This window comes from Seriola aureovittata, chromosome 15, assembly GCF_021018895.1.
Source record: "Seriola aureovittata isolate HTS-2021-v1 ecotype China chromosome 15, ASM2101889v1, whole genome shotgun sequence".
Lineage (NCBI taxonomy): Eukaryota > Metazoa > Chordata > Actinopteri > Carangiformes > Carangidae > Seriola > Seriola aureovittata.
In genome coordinates, this window is record NC_079378.1 from 23862927 (window position 1) to 23885149 (window position 22223).

The following is a 22223-nucleotide window of genomic DNA, read 5'->3' on the forward strand; positions in this document are numbered from 1 at the left end:
CTTTGATTAGAATGGAGATGTAACGTTGAGGATATAGACTGTAGTTATTGTAGGTACTGCAGCCACTACCTAATGAAAGCCAAACCACCTCTTCTGCTTCTTCCTTTTAATGTGGCAGCTACTATCTAAAGTCACTTTAGCAGAGATACTTGAATGTACAACCTCCCCGCTCGGTTTTCTGCATTAACTGCTCATAAAATGTGACGCGATTTCCATCTAAGTCACAAAACATTTACGATCTTCTGTGTCTTTTTTTAAACACACTCATTAAACATTCACAGAGCTGGTGAATAAGTAAGTGAACCCTTGGATTTAAGAACTGGTCAAACCTCCTTTGGCAGCAGTAACCTGGATCCAGCTCCTCCAGTAGCTGCAGATCACACCTGCACCTTGTTCAGGAGGAAGTCTGGACCGGTCTTCCTACAGCTGTGCTTGATTGTTGGGATGATGTTTTCGTGTTGGTATGCATTGGCCTTTTTCTACCATACATGGAGCTGCATGTTCTTCCCAAACAACTCAACATTAGCTGCATCAGTCAACAAAACATTTTCCCATGTCGTGTTGCGGAGTGTCAGGCTGCTCTTTGACAAACTCCAGGTGAGCAGTGATGTTTATGTATTTGCAGATTAGCGGCATGGAACATGGCTTCCTGCCATGCAGCATGATTTGCGTTAGGCAAATTCATGAACAGAGATGTTAACTAGCTCCAGTGATCCCTTTATGTCTTTGACCTTTACCCTGGGCTTCTTTTACAGCTCACTGAGCGTCTGTGTTCGAAATCATCTTAGCTGAACGTCCACTTCCACGTTTCTGGTGTCTTTTTGTGACATCAGCAGATGCTTCTTGTGAACTGCAAACTCAACCTGCTCTTTTATAAGTGAAAGCAGCTCTGACCCACACATCCAGTTCATTGATCAGACTCCAGGTTAGATAACTCCAGTTAGCTTGTTGTTATTGTAATTAACCAAGGGGTTCACATACTTTTCGAGCTACACCAGTCTGTGTATTTCATGTTTCTCTCTCTCTCTCTCTCTCTCTGTCAGTCTCTCTCTCTCTCTCTGTGTCAGTCTCTCTCTCTCTCGACCTCCTATGCGCTCCACACGGTGCTTAGGGAAATTAGTGCAGCCCATGGGGGAAACACAGACACCGTCCCCGTGTCACTTACACCACAGATACATGCTCCACACAATTACTCCGAGGCTCTGGTGTGTGCTGATGGGGTTAGCTCAATGAGGCTCCAGTTAATGAGGAATGGCTTGCACTGGAAAACCTTTCAAACGGGGTAAACACACACACACACACACACACACACACAGACAGAGACACACACAGTCTCTCACACACATACACACACACACACACACACACACGCACACACTATCACACTGCCTGTGTTACCGTGTGTAGAAGTCTTTGAACCTAAGTCAGGAAACGAACTCAGCAGTTTCAGAGCAGCTCGTTCCTCGTGGAGATGGAAGGAAATTTATTAGAATGGGATCAAAGTAAAATGCAGTGAAACAAATCAGAGAAGTAGTAAAGATGCCAAACCCCTGCCAGTGTTGACGTCACAGAGCGGAGCAATAACACAAATGGCTGGGCATTACGTCAGGTCTGCTGCTTCACTGTCACACTGTCTAACTGGGACACTTGAATAGAACAGAGCTACTGTTAATGTTATTACAGACACCGTCACAACGTCACTGTTTGATCGTCCAGGTTTGATCTGTCGTGGTGTGACTGTTGTGGTGCGGTGGATAATATCGATCTATTAGCCAGTTAGGAATGACTTGAACTTCAACACAGACTTCCTCTTCACATTAATGGTTTTGTGTTGAATGTCGTGGCAACTATTAGATGGTTCCCCATGAAGTCTCGTTCAGATGTTCGTGTACCCCTCAGAGGTTTTGTAATGCTAGTATGTTAGCATGCCGAACTGAAGACGGTGAATACTGCAAACATTACACATGCTAAACCTGAGCATGTCAGTGTGTTGCTGAGTAACGAACAAGCCAAGCCTTGCAGTGAAGTACAGCCTCAGAGATCTGCTTGTTGATACAGCATGTGAATACAACAGCGCTCAGCCGCAGACGCTCAAATCCTGCACCAGCAGGAGCTTCTCCTGCCTAAAACATAAAGCAGCACACTAAATGTTCACTGACAAGTTCAAGTTCAAGTACCTCCAATTAGATTTTATGTACTGACAAAAAGTCCAGTCTCTTCCTGGAACCTTGAAACATTCAAATGTCATGATATGCTTCAGATAACGGAGTAAAGTATAAGTGATGTGTAGTTAAAGGGAAAAAAAATGCAACAGTTCCTATGTGACCCATTAAGAAAGTCAGAGGTGGAGGGCTGAGTGGCACGCTAGACTTTAGACACTATGATTTAACTAAATAACCCATAATGCAGTGCGTTTCATCAATACACAAATACCCTCTGATGTGATTTTCACCACTGACAGCTGGTAGCAGAGAATCAATGGATCCCAGTGACACAGGAAGTCCAGAGGTTCTCCAGAGAATCACTGCTGTGGTGTGTGTGTCAGTGCAGATAGTAAATAACAAATATTGATAATGAACCAGTTAAATCTGCGGTCCTGCCCCTGTTACCTCCCTGCTACCCCCCTGCTACCCCCCTGCTACCCCTCTATACCATCACCCAGCCCAGTGTCAGCTCACATCACCTTCACTGTTGACCTCTCCTGACGGACAGCTCTACATCCACCTGTCGCTCTCAGTTACCGGCCCTCGTTTCCATGGCAAGAACAAAGGCTGCCATGACAACTGGCTAGATTGATGCAAATGTTTCCTGCTTGCCAACAAGCTTTTTGGTTGTGTCAGGCAGCAGCTGGTGTTCCTGGCAGGACTGAACTATTTATACCAGAGGACAAGAGAAACTTTTAAAACTGAGGTTCCTGAGTCATAAACCACCCGAGGGCGGCACGGGGAGGAAATTCATCCTACCACCACCCCTCCTCCACACTGAACAGTCAACCTCTGCAGGGATAAGCACACGCCGGCTGTGAACCTGGCACAAATGAAGAAATCCATCAACGTCAACAGAAAAGGTTGACGATTATGGCCTCTGTCATGTGACCACAGCTGCTCTTCTTTTATTAGAGGAAAACATCCTCAACAGCACGAGCGTTTTACAGTCTTCACTGTGTTCGCCTCTGATGCAGATAAAAACAGGAGGTCTCTAATACGTGTGGGGTTAAATGGTAAAATCGTTACAGAACACCGGTGGGGTGATGACATTTAAGAGACTGAGTGACAGTGTCTGCTATGCAAAGTGTTCACCTATTTATAACACACGAGCGTCTGTTGATCGCTCACCAGGAAGGCAGCAGCTGTACAGCAAGAAAACAACCAAAGAAAAACTGTGACATCTCCTGTGCCACATCACACACCACGCCCACACTGAGGGACGCCGCCACCGCCAGGCGACATCAGAGGCCAGAGCGCTTCTGTAAGCTCACCTCTACACTCACAAATGAAATGTTTCTTGAGCTGTGTGTGTGTGTGTGTGAGTCCGGGGGGAGGTAAGCGGTGTGGGCAGTGATGTGTTGGGTGAGTGGGACTACAGAAACCTGCTAAGGCATACATCACACAGCCAACATGTCCACCGGGCTACTTGGGACTGACAGAGGCATCCATCACACAAACACACAAATACAGCAGCAGGGACACACAAAAAAAACACACACACACCACACACACACATATACACAAAAGCATCTGTGAGAAAAAAAAATAACCAGCACTGTACATCAACAGCTAACCGTTCTGCGCTATGGAAACATGAAATACCGAGAATACGTTTGTATGCAAATGAAGCCGTCTGCTGCACAGAGACACCTGCATGCTGAGATAACTCATTTCACCTCTGAATCAACTCTCATACATAATGTAAAGGCAGTGACAGCAGTGTACAGCAGCAGCAGAGTGTGTGTATGTGGCGCTACAATACAACCTATTGACTTCTTGACAGGTGAGTCAGCACTAATGTAAACATCTGCGTCCTCTGTCAACGCCTTGTTTGTTTTTTCAATCCACTATTCTAATGGTAGAAATGTTTAGGGGCAGCAAATAAACAATAATTATTTCACTGTCAATGAATCTGACAATTATTTTCTTCACTAATCTCTTTCTCTATTGAATAAAATAAACAAAAAACACAGCGGAAAAATTACAAATTACATTTGTCCAATCTCAAAAAATCTGAAAGAGAAATCTCAAATGTGAAGTGAATGTAAAATAAAATCAGGTGAGTATTGATTTCTTTTATGAAACTTTTGTGATTTGAGTCAGAAATAAAAGATTTTCAAGATACTGACTGATAACTATATCGTGATATTCTCAAGCACAGACAAACAGAGCAGTGAAAGAATTCAAGAAACAAACTGGTAACAAAAATAATCCGTAATCCAGTTTACTGGACATTTCTACTTATTGATTGATTTATTTATTTTGTGTTTGTTTGTGTGGAGTTGTTGATATATTTGTTTTTCTTTCCTCCTCTGTTTAATGCTCGTTGGAGACTGTTGTGTTTCTGTATTGTGGAATTATGAATCATAAGAACATTTAAGTCATAAAAAAAAAGAATAATGATCAGTAATCCACAGAAGATGACTCGAAACCAGATTGTTATAAATGGTTTCCCTCTTGCTTCAGCATGACAGCACTGCAGGCCACACATCTTCATGTGCACCAGTACGTACCAGAGAATGTGTGTGAGCAAGAGGCAAAAAGTGAAAGAAGATGCACAGACAGCCTCAGATCCATACGGTCATCCTCCCACCTCTCGCCCTTGTCCATCTATAGGAGCTTGGGGTGGCTGCAAACTAGTAAAGTCAGAGGAAGTAAAGTTGCTGCTGCAGTATGAGAATTCAGTCGGGGAGTTGTGTTGCCTTGCTCAGCAATTTTTCTTTGGAGGAGAGGGATTACATCATGCCCTGCAGCCAGCGAGCACTGTGTGGGCACAGAGAAGCAGATCTGCAAACTGCCTCTGTATATGCAGAGCATGGCTGCAGTGACTGAACACACACACACACACACACACACACACACACACACACACACACACACACATTTACAGTAGAAAGTGTGTTTATGAGCAGGGGTTCGCCAAGGGAGATAATTAAAAACAGGAGAAAATGCATGTGAGAGAGTCACAACATGTCTGTACCATCTTTGCTGTATATACACAGTGTGTGTGCATGCGTGTGTGTGTGTGTGTGTGTGTGTGTGTGTGTGAGAGAGAGAGAGTGGTTTCAAAGATATTCCTCTGCGTCTTCAGTGCCACTCTCAAAAGATGTGAGGGAGCTCAACCATAACAGATCCAATTCTCTGAAGAGCAGATAAAAGACAAGAGAGAGGAGGCGAAACAAAAAGACGGAGTCCCACCTCCTGCACTCTCCCGCTCTGCCGCCAGCCTCCCCGGCCCTGTGGAGCCATGACAGCGTGACAGTACATCAGTGGCTTGATAGATGTGTGGTCATTGCGTGTGTATTTGTGTACTGACGGTGTACATGTAAGCTTTTACACCCCCTCGTGCCGTAGGCATCTATCAGGAGGTGGTGTCACAGGGGAAATTAAAAGCCTTTATGAAGGTCTATCTTTACAGCCCGGCCTGTGTTCCCTTCGTCAACATAAAGTTTTTCAACATGACATGAGACTCTGAGGACAGAAGCAGCAGCAATATAGAATCACTGGAAACCAATTTGACTCCACATTATGCAAATGCCTCAAATGAAAAGCTGTAAAATTAAGACAGGAGCTCTAGTGAGCATATAGACATATATGAAGCTTTAAGATATTAAAACGGCATCTGCAGGTCTAAGCTGCTCTTAAGCTCCACGGACAGAGAAGAGCCATCTGAAATTATTGCACCTGATTTGCTGCTTCATTAGCTTTTAATGGAGTCTTCTTCTGTGAATCATCAGGTGCTCTGAGGTCTTTCTCTTCGCACAACCACTTTGTTAAAATAAACCTTCCACAAGCCAAAGGTAAACCAGCTGACTGACAACAAACAGCCGCTGGTCAGAGAGGCAGCTGTGGAGCGGCAGACTGCGTTCTCTGGAGGAAAGTCAGCTGTGATCAGTCCAGCTTCGACGGTGATCAGCGTACAGACGCTGCTCCTCAAACAGTTATACTGAAAACAGGTAAAACACGCAGCCACATGTGCACACAGAGACAGATGAGCAGATGTTCGGAGAGTGAAGTCTCTCTGCACAATGACAGATTCCAGTCGAACCTGTTGTTCCAGCATTAAACTGGATTTGTGTTTGACAGGGAAACACTGTTAACAGATGTTTGCTGCACAGTACTTGTCTTACACAAGGAATAGTTGAGGGTTGTATTCAATAACATGTGTCTCTAAACCACTTAGGATCACCGATACAATGGGTTGAGTGTATTTCAATAAAATATCAGGTTTTAAAGCAGCCTAGGTTTGTCTGGCTCACTGCAGAAACATGGAGGGAAAACAGGAGACTGCAGTTTAAACAGGCTACTTCTTCACTGTCTTGTTTTATCTAACAAGACATTGTTCATAGTCCAAAATCCAACAATATTCAGTTTAATATCGTGTTTGACAAAGAAGAGCATCAAATCTTCACAAATGAAAAGATGGAACCAGATTTGTCATATTTTTTAGTTTTAAAAAACTGATTACAAATTCATGAATCAACTATTTGAACAAAATTCCAGAAAGGAAAATAAACCAAATTCACTAGTAGACCTATGTGTAATAATAATATAATAATACCTACTTGTACAGCTCATCTTGTCTTATCATGAGAGATTCTCTGACATGAAATAGAGAAAGAATAACAGCAGCACAGGAGCAAACTTTCCCAGAAACACACAAACCATCTAAACAAAAAACCAGCCCTGGATTCATTGTCGTCTCTTCTGACCAATGAGGACCTGTACACTGTCCGTCCATCAACAACAGACGACCTGATCAAACTGCCTTTAAGAGCTTAATGCTCTAAAAATAACAACATGAATTTCGCATGAATGCAGGATGTGGCAGGTAGCAACAGCAATACACACAGGTTACCCAGTCTAGGTGAGATGTAGCGTGGGGAGGTGTGAATGGCTCATGGCCACAGTCAACACAACCTCAAACTAAGGCAACATCTATTGGTGAACAGCACAATTTAATTTACAGATCTGATCACGTCTAGGATTACCTCGAGCTGTGATCCAGTTCTGCTGAAGAGACGGGACATTTTTTATCTCTCACTAATACTAATTCACTCCCAGAGGTATTCATTCACTGGTAAATCAGATTCTGTTGTGTAGATAAAATGTACAGGAGAAGGAGAGAACAGAAAGATTTTCAATGATTCAGAAGATCACAGTTCAGTTTCAGTGAATGCACCTTCTGTTAAAACAAACAGGAAATAAGCCCACTGCTTTGCACTGGCCTGATGTCACAGTCATGCTAAATGATGCTAACGAAGTCAGTGAGTAGCTGCGGTCTGAAAGCCTGCGAGCCCTCCAGTTAAGCCAGGGTCTTTGTTCCCCCTTCCCCTCAACCAGTCTGCTCGAGATGATAATGGGTTGGGTCCTCAGATAATGCAAACCACTGTATGCAAGAAACAGCTCACTTCTAAAGGTCAGCAAGCTGCAGGACTCCCACACATTAGTTACTGGAGAGAGAGAGAGAGAGAGAGAGAGGGGGAGAGAGAGAGAGAGATGGCTCCAAAGCTTTAATGGAAGATGACAGGAGAGCTGCCGATCCAGAATCAAAGCAGAGTGAAATATCTAACACAGGCAGACAGAGGAGACGTTCACTGTGTTGTGCTGCGTGTGCATTCCACTACAAATATACTGCGATGGCGATGATGAAGATGTGTGCCCATTAACCACTTCACAACCTGTGCGCACACATCCAGAGCACTTCCCTGCCAGACAAGAGTCCAATAAAAGGCAATATCGTCCCCTTCTGCCTCAAATGAATGACAATCTCACTGCGGCTGCATATCTTCATGTGCCATACGCCTGTAGGCAGCGAGAGATAAGGACCCCCTCGGCTGCAGTCCCACGTACATGAATTACTGTTACCCCCATCCCCGTAGCCCCCAAAAACCAACCATCTAGTGTTACCATGGCAGCCAGGCACTATACATTATAATTAGCTGGCCTAAGTCCCCAAGGCTCGGACTGGTTGGATGCAACCCACTGCTTCCACAGATTAGGACAACCACTGTCACACACGGGGCGCGACGCTGTGTCTGTCTGCATGCACACGCGCACACGCGCGCGCGCAAACACACACACACACACACACACACACACACACACACACACACACGAGGTTACATTCAAGTGCAGACTCACTAATGCTCACACACAAAGAGACAACATCATCCACACAACCTTTACTAATCCTAATCCACAGTATTGAAAGCCCACTCCCACCTTGCCCCCCCCCCCCCCGTGTTTGGGAGCAGGTACGAGGAAATCAATCCCTCACATGTACTGTAGAGCCACTCGCTGCCAACACACACCCACGCTCAGCACAACAACATACAGCACAGCAGCTCTACTGTGTGGGCATTTATGCCTCAGTGTGCAGCAGCAGCACCCTCAGCGTTTGTTCGTGGGCATGTGCTGATACAAACTGTGATATCAAACTGTGCAGTGAAACAAAAGAGCCCCGATGAGTGAAGCTATTAAAATGCAAGTGGCTGTCGATCGCCCTCAGGGCAGCCCCGGCAGTGGTTGTGCTGTCTATCTATTACACTCCGCAGCCCAATTAGGAGAATATGATGCAGAGTAGAGGCAATGAGTTTCATACAGTCTAGGTGTGCAAAAGAAGAAGACGCTCTGAGCTGTGGTGTGCAGCTTAGTCAGGTCATATAAATGTTTCACAACACAGTAACTTTAAATGAAAGGCTGATACGACGACTCACTGCTTCAAAGGGAGAGACTCTCTCCTGCAGGACAAAAACACGAGAGAAAGTTTGTGACAAAGAAAAAAAATCAGCCATAAACCGAGACGGAGGACTGTCAGTGTGTGGGTGTGCAACTTTCTGCTGGATCTAACTTCTTACAACGGGCATATTTTATCATTTCTCTGAGCAGAGTAGGTGGATCATCTCAAGGCAGTTTTGTTGCTTTATGGAGAATTTAAATCTTCAACTGTTTAGTCAAAGAAAAACTAGTCAACACTGTTTTATTGTATTTTATCATTGTGATTACTTTGAGGTGTTAAAATACAAAATCTGCCTCATCAGCGTATCATATCATATCAGCCTCACTGATGTGAAAACTATTGCACATGGTTGCACCACACCAAGCCTCCGGGGCCAGTTACTACTTTTAAAACCAGAGCCAGCTGCTTTAAACTGAACACTTTAGCTGTGTTAGCACCAGCACGTCAAATGAAACCCTATCAGAATAACTGCACGCTACCAATCAATGCTGAATTCTGACAGTGGGATTCAGGTGTCTACGAGACAAGATCTAAGTCGTGAAAAAAAAAAACGTTTACCAAAGAGAAAAGAGGAGCTGGAAACTCTCCCACACTGAGTCAGCTCCTCTGTCCCTGGAGACCTGATGCAGGAGTGCAGGTATGAAGAGAAACACCTGCATGAGGGAAAATCAGATAAACTACAACTAAATGTGACTTCTCAGGAAAAACTGTGAATCTAATAGGGAGTGTGCTTTTCTAGCAGATCTCCGACTCTCTCAGGGTTGTGCAGTGAGGCTTTGCTGTTCTCCTCTCCCCTCATGGCATTAGCCAACTGTTACTGCTGTTATCTGCCAAGCTGTAAAAACTACAAGGTGTGTCACGTGTCGCCGACCATCCTGTTATTCTGTCTATGCACAGATGCAAAAATAAAATGCAGATTTCGCAGACAATGAAGCCGCCCTCGGCGTTTGTTCCTGAAGTTTATTTTAAGAGATTTCTATTGAACGAGACACTGGGGGGAGTGACGGGGGAGATAAGAGAGAAAGAGGGGAGGCAGGATGATGCCTGATACACAGAGAGCACACACAGCCACAAGGCCATCTGGCATGAGTGTGTTAGCACAGTGCGCACACACACACAAACACACACACATGCGCAAGAGTGGAGAGAGACCTCCATTGATTTTGAGTTTGGTCCATCTACAAAAGGTCACAGTGAGTGGTGAATGAAAAGTGGACGTGCTTTTAAAGAATGGCTGTGCCGCAGTAATCTCAGTCTGTAGCGGTACCAAAGTCCTGTTTATATTATAAAGAGGGAGAATATAGAACAAAAAATAAGTAAGACGATGGACAAACATGAGTTAATACACTTCCAAATGCAAATTAAGTATCACCCCTCCCTTTACAGTGAAAGGAAAACAACATGTATCTCTCTGTTATCACCATTTTCCACTTATCTGTTATTCTGTGGGCTACGAGCTCACTGAAAACTGTTTTCCCCAATATCCAAGAATTATCCTCTATAAACTGTAATACCAACAGCTCCTGTGAAACACAACTCAAAAGATGCATTAACCCCTCCACCTGCCGGGCGGGATCTTTCTATTTCACCTGTTTATTTCTCCCACTGAGCGACTCTATAAACCTGAAGGAACAAACCGGGCTGAGAGGGAACATCCCATTCTGACCCCGGCAGAAAGACGACCTACTGAGAACAGAAGGGCAGCCCTTACTGGGGGGCCTTAATCTTTAATGACGCACGCACGCACGCACGCACGAACACACACACACACAAGGAGTGAGAGATGATGATCTTAAGGCTAATTGATAATAGGTTTGACAGTTTCTAATACAGGCTGTAAACAGCGGCACATTTACACAATCAGATTCATAGCCATGATTCAGGAATGTGAGATGAGCCCATTTAAGAAAGGCTGAGGTGATATATGACCCATGTGTGTTTGTTCACCTGACTGTGTCTGGTGACTGGTCGCTGCTCGAGTGCATCCATCAGCCCTCTCAACTCATAATGGCCTCATCTCCTTTTCCTGTCTCCCCCTCTCCTCCCCTCTTTTTTTTTCTCCTCCTCCTCTCTTTTCTTCCGCTCGACTAACCTGAATGCCTAATCATGGGCCCTGCCTTCCGGGAGCATGTAAACACGCCAGCCGCAGCATTGGTCGGAATGGTGGTGTTACTCTGTGCTGATTGGCTGAGGGGAAGGGGGGCATGGGTGGCAGAAGATGAAGAGGATGGTGGTTACCATAGCCCTACAGGATGACTGCTGTCCATGGTAACATACCACACACACACACACACACACACACACACACACACACACACACACACAGCTCTAGCCCCCCAGGACATGGCGAAGGTCCCCACAGACTCGTAGAACACAAACACACTCAGACACATGACACACCCTCTAACATCAAGCACAACAAAGGATTTTCAGAGCTTCACCCACGAGAAGATGGCAACAGATATGAATCTAGCTGATGCTGCTGTATAAGAAACATAAGTGAAACCCAGTTCATGGTGACAGGTTTCCTGAGATTGAACTATTGTGAAACTATTGTTTTTATATTAAAATTGCTGTATCCAATTGCTGTAGCTCCATTCAAAACAACCGGAGTTTCAGTTAGCTAGGTTGATTCTTCTTCAGAGATAAGAGGACGTTTATGTCAAGCACAGCTCTTCTAAGCATGGTATCACCAAGATATTGTACTATTATAAACATTATTATAAAAATGATATTATTATGAGATTCATAACAGATAATAGCTCTTACTTTAAGATACATTTAGAAGCTAACATTAGCTGAAGCAGCTAAAGGGCAGATCTGTCAGCAGGATCATTTATAGGTTGTCAGACATATTACTGAGGTGGCTTTTTACACTGTCAGAGATCATTTACTAGCAGTAAGTCAAGTGATTATAAAATGACAGCTATGGCTACAGAAAATAAATGCATCATAAATCACAATGACTATATTGGTCAGAAAATGGGATATTGGGACATTGGATATTCTCCCCAAATCAATCCATCTGAGTAACATTTGAGATCCGGCTTGTTTGCTGTGTGTGAAAAAGCCACAACAACATACTCAGCTGAGCCAAACGCTCCATCTATTATTCACCAGGTTGTCAATGAATGAACCCAGGCAGCCTTGGTTCAGAGGAACCCCAGCAGGGATGTTGGCGAGTGAGCGGCTAAGTTAGTGTTATGACTAACTGCCACATCTCTCCTTCACTCCTTCACTCCTTTCAGATGGACGCACTCACTTGGAACGATGAGAAATTACTCGTGTCCACATTTTAGCCTGGCTGTCTCTTCACTGCTGCTGCACTGTCACTGTAACTGTGAGTGATTGACAGTAAATAGCACGTTTAGTTTCCACAGTTCATACCCGTGCACCAATGACATATTGGAAACACTAGAAGAATTCAGCTCAGGTGGAGCCTCATCTGTCGTTATGAATGAAGTTTTTAGTCGTTTGCTTCAGGTGGAGAAATGACTTCAACAGACACCAGACGTTCACCTGGGCAACTACAGCGTAACGCTCCTCTCTATTGCAGCCACGATCTGTAACAGGTGTGTCTTCACCTCCAGTTTACTGAAGTGGATCAGGACATGCTGCTTATGGTGCAGAAGTAAAATTATCTTTGATGGGACAGTTTCTGTTAATACAGAGGAGGGTTCACGTCTCTCTGGATCACAGCATCAGCATCAGCATCACTCTTTCCTTCTAGTCTCTTTCCATCAGACGCTGAAACAAGGGAGAATTTTGTTCAGCAGCATCGTACAACTGTTTCCTGACTGTTCTAGAGAAACGAACATGAAGTCCATTACATAAGCATGAACCCCAATGGGAGGAAGATGCTTGAACACAAAGCAGAGAAGCATGGCATGGAAGACGACGGCATTACATAACAACACTGCTTTAGGCTGAGTCAGATTCTTTCTCCCTCTCAGTGTGTGAGTGAGGACAGATTTAAATGTCTGTTTCTATAGCTACGGCACAGGGGAGGGAGGGAACAGCTTCGTCTATTGATCAGGATAATGGAGGAGCTTGTACAGTGGGAAGACAGTGATTCAAGACTTGACATGCAGCACAGATTACACAACACACAAGTTTATTCCTAAAAACTGAAACCTTGTCCACACTGGCCACATTCAGCGGCTATTTTATTGTGCCTGTGCCATGACATCAGCAGCAGTGCTAACAGCAATTTATTGGTCAATAATGAGATTATAAATCAGGCATTTATAATCTTCTATCCGCTGAGATCCAGGCTTTGATTGCCGGTAATTGTACCTCCAGTTTTGCAACACAAATGACTGTATGTGAGCAGAGGTTCTTGTCACTGTCTTTGCATTAGTGACTCCTACCACTTCATATATTTCAAAAACATTTACTCAAACACCCTGATCTCCTGAAGCAAAGCAAATGCACCAGCGCTCCGACTGACAAAATGACATCTTCTCAATGAACCAGGGTTTGGTGTTGTGTTCCTCTGCGGTCAGGCCACAAATGACGTGTTTGGAAACACTATCAGATCACATCTGGACTTGTTTCTGTTGATACTCATCGGTTATTCACAGTGAGACGGAGAGAGACAGAGGGGGGAGAGAGAGAGAGAGGGAGGGAGAGAGAGGTAGGTGGTTTGGACAAAATAGATTTTGTGAAGTGTGATAAATGAGACGTCCCTAGTCGTATTAAACTCCCCTACAACACTCTGCTGGGACGCCATCCAGAATCACTTTGCTGTGGCCCTGTTTGCTGAAGCAGGCCATGTGACAGCCAACTAACTACTAACATTAAACACTTAAAGACAGAACTGGGACTGGGTCAGAGCCGTCCAGGAGGAGCTAGCCAGCAGCGAAGTGTGCTACATCCATTACAGTTCATGTGCCGCAGAAGGGAACCAGACCAAGGGTTTGACAGCCTGGGAAAACTACTCTTCTGTGGTGAAATGTGGAAGTACAACAAGAAACTGTTAGCATCTGTTTCCACAGCGTCGCACTGAAGCATTAGAGGAGACTAAAAGGTTCAGAGAGCTCATCTAATAGCCAGAAGGTCAAAGGTCCATCATAGTGAAGTCACACCAAAGGTCTGTTTAATTACTAATTGCATTTTGCTCTGAATACAAGTGTCACATGATCCTATTACTGTATTATAGAGTCTAAAATCCACTTTAACAGTAACAGCCATGAATGAGAGATAAAGCCAATAAACAGACACCTCGAACTGATTTAGAAGATCATTGCTCCATAAGACGATATGGATGTTTGTTTGGAAGCATGTTTGCCCTGATTCACAGGAACCTTTCCCTCAGACCTTCAAGGCAACTGGTTTCAAAATGTCCTTTTTACAAAACCTATGCATGATGTCTTCAACGCTACATCCATGTTTTTCCACAGTTTATGATTAAAGCACCGTCGCTGGATGGCAACAGGACAGGCAGCAGATTAACTCTCACAGAAACATATTATTCCATATTACTATCTGCACATGCTGGCAGTAGAGGGAGGGGATTATTGAGCACATATTAACCCTTTACAATCTTGGAAATGCCCCACCCTGACTCACACTGTGGTACTTTAGCTCGTCTGTCTGAACTGAAGTACCCTCAACTCTCTCTGCACCACACTGACAGGACCTACAGAAATGAGGAGGACAGATTTTGTTTAATGTTCCCTCAGAGATGCACATAAATTTGAGTCGTCCTCAGTGCGACTCGGATTAGGAAAAATCGCTTTGACATACGTGCACGCACGAGTCTCTGCATGTGCACGTGACACCTCTGCTGTGCCATGCCAAAATTCCCATATTCTGCCTCTTACATAATCTCGCTTCCCTTTGATGTTGCTTTAGAATCACGTGGCCCTGGAGCCAGCCGTGGAGGACTCTGGATAACTCTCTGAAGGTTACAGCACAGGCTGCCGGACTCAGAAGTTAGAGTCAGTTTGCCACTCAGGCTGCGGACGTGGCAACGACAGCGCAGTGAAGAAATTATGGAGAAGTAACACACCTCTGTATGTGACTCTGGGATTTCACCCTGTAGTAAATCTGTACTGAGATCCATCTGGTTTTTCAAAGAGAGATTCTGTTGTTAGTGTATATACACATATATAAAAAAACTCACAAAAATAACTCACAATTTGAAATAACTGTTTGAATAACCAAAATGAGAAGATAATTAATGAGAGTTAAAAATCCCCTGTAATGCAGAAAAGTGGATGAATTTTTGAGATACCCGATCAATATTAATTAATGCTGCTAATACAACTGTGCTACATTTAGCAATCCAAACGACTGTATTTTATCCTGCTGATGTGAGCATTAGCAAGCGTGATAAAGTGAATTTGGCCTAATGTTATATTTCTTCTTTTTCTGATCTGAAATCTAAAATCCCAAGAACAAAGAGGCCAATACCGACATCAACAACATCAACACTAATATATCTGCAAACTAGGCAAACAAAAACACCTTTTCATCAGTGAAGGACACAAATGTAAAAAGAAGCTTCTGGAGACACTTTCCAATGTACACAAGCCTCTGAAGCAACAAAGAAATAAAACAACCGACACAATCCACACAACACAGAGCGAGCTGATGAATTGCTTACAGACAGAAAATGGAGACCGTGGCACCAACGAAATGCTTCTAAAATCAGATCATGGGTGAACAAAAAAACCTTTTATCCTGCTGCAGATTATGACAAACTGATTAACTGTGTGTGTGTGTGTGTGTGTGTGTGAGAGAAACACACTCAAGACAATAATAATGAACTACTAAGACAAAAAAGAGATGGAGGAGCAAAGATGAGAGGGGAAATGAGAGGGTTTTGTTGAGGTAAATGTATTTGTGACTGACACACACACACGCGTACGTACACACACACACACACACACACGCACGTACACACACGTACGTACACACACGTACGTACACACGCGCACACACACACACACACACACACACACACACACACACACACACACACACACACACACACACACACACACACACACACACACACACACACACACACACACACACACACACACACACACACACACACACACACACACACTAATAGCCGTCTGGGAGTCTACCACTTATGCTGCTGACCAGACAAATGGGGCAGAGGATGACTGATGAGAGGTCTGGGACGGTGATTTTGTTTGGGAGGGTCTTTGTGTACTTAAAATGATGTGAGTGTGTACAGCTCTGCACCTGCAGCTTTAATTTTATTTGTTTAACCATTAGTTGCAGTGTGTACGCACTCGCCTAAATGTGTATTTTGTGACTTTCAAAATTAAAGTCTGAGAAACAAACGCAGTGCTGTAAGAAGCAAGAGACCGAACTGTGAAGCCAAACGGGGGGGGGGGGGGGGCCTGTGGCTTCCAGCATCCTCTCCCACTTCACTCAGCGAGTTAAGGATGTGCGGTCACTGCTTAACGTTGAGCCATTACGACAGTTTCAGTGGCTGAAGAGACAGAATGCAATTAGAGCCTCATGTTTGGTAATCCACTAGATAACCAAGGAAGCTTTACTGCTGCTGCATTACGGCTTAGGAAGGGTGGGACTGGGTCGTCACACACCATTAACAGCTAGGTATGAGTCATCTTCCACAGTTAGGTCTGTTGTGTCCTGGTGCGTTATAGCCTGTGAACTGATGAACGGGCTGTTTCATGGTCAGTGTAGCGGTACTGCAGAGACGTGCTTAACCCAAGCCTTCCAAAAGCTCACAGAAGTGGTGGTATGTTTTTATTCCCCTGAGTGGCAAAGGGGGCGAGTTCGGCAGAGGTAGACATACCAATTTCCTAACACAATACACACAAAGTATGGGAGTGGGATAAAGGACGGTGGGAAAGCAAAGGGATGATGAAATGACAGGTGCATAAAAGGATTGTGCCCTTTTCCCTCGGAGGAGCTCACAGTAAAGCCTGAACTGAGCCTGTTGTAATGTTAATAGTCCGTCTCCTATTGTACACATCCAGCCTCTCGCTGAATTTCAAATGCGTTAAAGCAGATTAGCTGCTAACTTATGATGTATTCTGTTTCTGTTCACAGCAGCGCCAGAACCAAAATAGCCACATTAAAATAGTACACACACTAAGTATAGAGTCCCCGATGATCAAAAGTCATTATTGTACAGTTACATTGACCTGATCCATTTTTTAAAAGTGGACTAATACATTCACTCAGAATTCAGAACTGACGTAATCCAGCGCTGTGATGTGTTCACAGTTCCTAGTAAATGATGGTCTTTGATTATAAAACTTTACGATGTTCATCAGACAAAGAAGTAAAAGTTGAACAGATAAGGAAATACACTAATTCATTTTGTGGCTGAGAGACAGAGAAGTTCAGATCTGCTCCTATACCTGTGCGCTAAATATGAAGAAAGAGCCAGTTAGCTTAGTTTAGCTTAGCATAACATAACAACCACACTGGGTGACTCAACGGACTGCTGCAGCCTGCAAGGTGAAGGTCACATGACCAAGGGGGTAGCAAAGCTAGCACTAACGCTAACATGCTAATCTACTGCCTGCTGACCACTGTTGGCTGTAGGAGCTGTTACGATGTTATCTGACTGAGGGTCTGATGATGTGGTTTTATGAATATTTATCCAAAAACCAAAAGGCACAATGGACACATAGGAACATATTGAAGATTATATTTGTTGTCTAATAATTTCAGTGGCATTAAGATGTTCCCTCTTCACTGTCGGACATTTCTCTAGACATTGTGACAGAGCTGGTGAAAGTCTTTAGCTGGGAATTACAGAAAATTCTGTAATGATAGAATAATACAGAAAATAAAAAGTATCTTATTTTGAACGGATCCTTAAATGCAGTTTCAGAAATCAGATTAATCAGATGTCATGTTTGCATTAATAATGGATATACATGTTCTGGATGTCAGTTAGCTTGCTGCAAGTTTCACATCACAAAATTTAAATTGTTGAAATCTCTTTTTGTCAAAACTAAATGGAGGTGAAGAATGAAAGAAACATCAGAGCGTTGCTGCTGCCACGAAGCCAAACAAAGCTCACTTTGAACTGTAAGCCCTTCAGTTTCAGGTCCATGTCTGCTGAGTTAACCAGGAAGTGACTGTGCTGCACCTTAAAAATAATCATAATGTGTTGTTTTTAAGATCTGGTTTAGGTGAGGATTAAACAAATGGGTCTGAGACCACTGTCCCATTAAAGTGAATGGGATATCATGTTAATTAGTGACTTTAGATGTTGTGGCTGGCGTTTTGTCCTTTGTAATCTGACAAGCTGTTTCTCCTTCTTCCAATCTTTATGCTAAGCTATGCTAATCCTCTGCTGGTTCTAGCTTCATGTAGCATGAAGACATGAGCGTGGTATCAATCGTCTCTCTGCAAGAAAGATCAATATAGTTCAGGTAAAGCCAAATCAGTCTTTATATACAATGTGGCACCACAACCACACATACTGTATGTTTATCTTGTTTTAATTATTATTAAAATTATTCATTCTCACACTTCAGCAAACAGCAAAATGATGGTTACACAACAAAGTCAGTGACAATTTACAAAATCATAGACTTACGGTTATTTTTTTGTAATTAACCAAATGAACAGGGAGATGACTTCACAGGAATCACTCATGTAGCTGCCTTCAGTGTGTCAGTGAAACAGCTGCTCTGTGAATACACTTGACAACATGTTTGTTCTCTGTGTTTCTTTATCTCTACGATCCCAAACACCCCGTCTCCCTCTTCCTCTTCTATTCACTCCCTCTCTGCAGATTAAGGCATGGCAACAATGGTGACACAGCAGAGCAAATCCCAAAAGGCTGTGTCATGTGCCCAAAACTCACAACACACACACACACACACACACACACACACACACACACACACACACACACACACGTCTAAACAGCACACAAACAGGGAATCACAGCTGCGCCTAATGGGATGTGTGGATTCGCTGCAAATTGGTTCACACTCACTGTTCTGAAATACAACATAAACCTTTTGATCCTCAGTAAAATGTTGCTTCTGTAGAAAAAGTTGCACTTATATACAGATTTAAAACAAATCAAGGTTTGGTTGATTCAGAGGGGGAAGCAGAGGGAGCTGCTGCTAACGCCTGATCTGGAAACACAGTCAAAGTGAGCCAGCGTACTGTAGACATGTCAGGCTGTGTTCTACATCGCAGCATCAAGTCCACAATGTAGAGACGATTAAAAATTCAACATCAGGCAGTTTGTGTCCTTGATAGGATGGAACATAAAGTTCTACCTCCAGGTTGGAAGCATGACTCACACTCTCCCGCATCAGATACCTCCAGGCTTTCCCCACGATTCAGTCTCTATAGTCAGCGAAAAGCCAGACACGAGTTCTTACCACAACCGGGGAACGGAGGCAGAACAAGGAGGGGGGGGGGGGGTGGGGGTTAACCATCTTGTTATGGACAGCCACAGTGATGCACTGTAATTGGAGGTCCTGAGAAAATTCAAAGTGTTCTCTGTGAGAACGGCGCCCTGGTCGTAACACGAACAGGCAGCCCGTGGAGATGGAGAAGGAGGGGGTGCTGGGTAAAAATGGCTAGAGGTAAAAGACGAGCGCAAAGATAAATGGGAAGCGATGTGAGGAGAGGAGTAAATAAACAGGATGAAGGGATGGAGAGATGGAGGGATACGTACTGCTGTAGAGGGTGTCGATCCAGGAGAGCCGGGGCAGGCCACGAGCACTGAGGGGCTCCATCCTCCTTTTTCTCTCCCTGTCTCACTCACTCTGCTTCTTCCTTATTTCTTCAGTCCCTCTCTGTTGCTGCTGCTCACGTCGCTTCTTTCCTTTTCCTTATCCTCGAACAACAGCACTCATCTCTCAGGAGCAAGCAAAAAGAATCATTTGGAAAAAATGTCAAAAGACACCCCGGGGTCCAACAGGCAGACGAGCGAGCGAAAGAGCCGAAGAAGGAGTGTGTGACTGAGTGTGTGTGTGTGTGTGTGTGTGACAGAGAGAGAGAGAGAAAACAACAGGCTGGAGACGACCACCGCCGACCGTTGCTAGGGGAAGGGAGAAGCACTCCCTCTCTCTCTTTGGCTTGCTCGCTCGCTCACATCCACCTCCCCTCTCTCTCTCTCTCTCTCTCTTGCTCTCTTGATTCTGCGCAAACAGCTCTTCAGCCTCTCTCTCACTCCCTCCCTCTCTCTCTGTCTCTCTCTCTCTCTCTCAGGCAGGAATTCAGAGGCAGTGCATAGTGACTGTGTAGGGCTTGTGTCAAGTGTGAATTAACTGGCAGATTCTCTGTTTCATTTTATAGTGTTCACACACTGTAAAAATAAAAACTTTAAAAGCTTAAATCCTCCATCTTTGTCTCGAGTCAATGCCTTTTCTTTTTTCTTTATTTAACCCGATGAAAACCTCACTGAGATCAAAATATTTTATTAAAGAGAAACTGACCCAGAAGCTAAAACATTGTTATACTGCAGCAGTGAATGCAAATAACAAAGAGAAATTCCTCCTGGGAGGCAGAGACAACGTGCTGCAAAAGACCATTAACAATAAGTTAGGATGCATGTACAGGTATTCTGAGGTTTTTTTTTAAATAAATTAAATAAAGATAAAACAATAAATAAGAGATTAAAGCATTAACTAGGAGCACCATTTTACAGATTCTTTAAAACTGACTTGAATGCACCAATTTCAAGATCCTTTGGTCCAGATGGAAAGGGTTTTGGTTCAGCTGTGAACTAACAGGAGCTTCTGATGCATGATGGTTAGAAATGCTCTCCATCATCAGCTCAAGATCACTGCCACACACAACAATGAGCTGCTTTGTGTGAAACAGAGTCAGTCTTTCAGTGAGAGACAGAGTGACTGGTTCAGATGTCATGTTTTAAGCTACTCCAGTCTTCTGTTCCCGTGGCAACTTGCTCCGCACTCCTCGTCTACACAACAGACGCACATTTTTGAACAACACATAAGAGACACGCTAACATGAGCGTGTGTGTGTGTGTGTATATGAAGGAATTCTAGAGAGGAGGCAGGTCCAGGTTGACACAATACAGGAAGTACTGGTACCGTGGAAACCATACTGGACAGACAGAGAAAAGAAACAAGTTTGTCATTACAAATCCTGTGTGCCACAACAACAGATATTTTCAGCTCCAGCCCTACGAGTCGCTCTCCTTCTCTACATGTATTCTCACCTACTTCCATTCAAACCAAGACATGACAACATTTCCAACAAACCCAGAAATACAGAAACTAGTTTCCAGGATAATTTCAAAGAGTCATAAGGCAAACAAATCAACATTTTGTCATTATGCAGTTCAGAATTTCCCATTCTGCTTTATTGATTTTCAAATTATGGCACTGTCAGGTTTTAATGGGCACATTAGCTCATTTAGCACATTAGCTCTCCTGTTGCGTCCTGTTCCCAGAAACAGAGCTGACAGCACAAACACAGCGGCGTCCTCTTCATCAAACGCAGCCATCTCTGTGTTTACGAACACATGTGCTACAGAGGAGTGCAATCAGAGACGAGCATCGTGCCAGCGGCAACAAAGCCTGATATGAAACCCTCCCCTCGCACCCCTGTCAGGTCCACTCCCTCCCCCCCTTCATCCTCCTCTAACCAGCATGGGGGAGGAAAGATGGGAGGGTTGAGAGGCAGAAAAACTTCAATTAGGACACAAAGGCTGACAGGAGGAACCCCACCACCGCTCCCCCCCTCGGCAGGCAGAGCACCGGGCCGGGAGCAGTGCTCTTTGTCTGGCTACAGAGCTCTTATGTGCCAGCTGGAGAAAACGACAGGGCACCGAGAGAGCTCATCTAGCCAGAGGTCGTATCTGTGTGTGTGTGTGTGTGTGTGTGTGTGTGTGTGTGTGTGTGTGTGTGTGTGTGTGTGTGTGTGTCAAGGCATTTTATGTAAGCCCTCATGAGTTTATGTTTGTCGGGGTTATCAATGAATATAAATGTGTCATTATGAAGGAGAGAAATCACAATGGTATGACAGTAACATACACACACACACACACACACACACACATTCATGTAAAGGGAAAGCCAAGCAGGCGGAGAGGAACAGGGTTGGTGAGTGGCAATTCATCAAAAATAGATTTATGTTCTGTTCAGCCTTACACATCCTTTGTTTTAAATCTGGGACAATAGGGTGGTTCTCTCTCACTCACACACACACACACACACACACACACACTTTTACTTATGTGTGCAATACTGTGTGTGCATGTAGCTTTCTTTATGGTTTTCAGAGACCTCCCCTCCTCCTCTTCCTCAAGG

At 44.1% G+C, this 22223-nt stretch overlaps 1 protein-coding gene across 2 annotated transcripts in view; it reads right to left on the reverse strand.

The window, feature by feature from the left end:
* The window catches only part of abr (ABR activator of RhoGEF and GTPase), a 121262-nt gene that overhangs the window by 81651 nt on the left and 17388 nt on the right, over positions 1-22223 (reverse strand). Inside the window, exon 1 of one of the 2 annotated variants that reach the window (XM_056396462.1) lies at positions 19619-20019. The exons of the other annotated variant lie outside the window; for it this stretch is intronic. Within the exon in view, the coding sequence (XP_056252437.1) occupies positions 19619-19679 (61 nt within the window). The 5' untranslated portion in view covers positions 19680-20019. Of the gene's footprint in view, positions 1-19618; positions 20020-22223 lie in introns of those variants that run through there. 2 annotated transcript variants of the gene reach the window in all.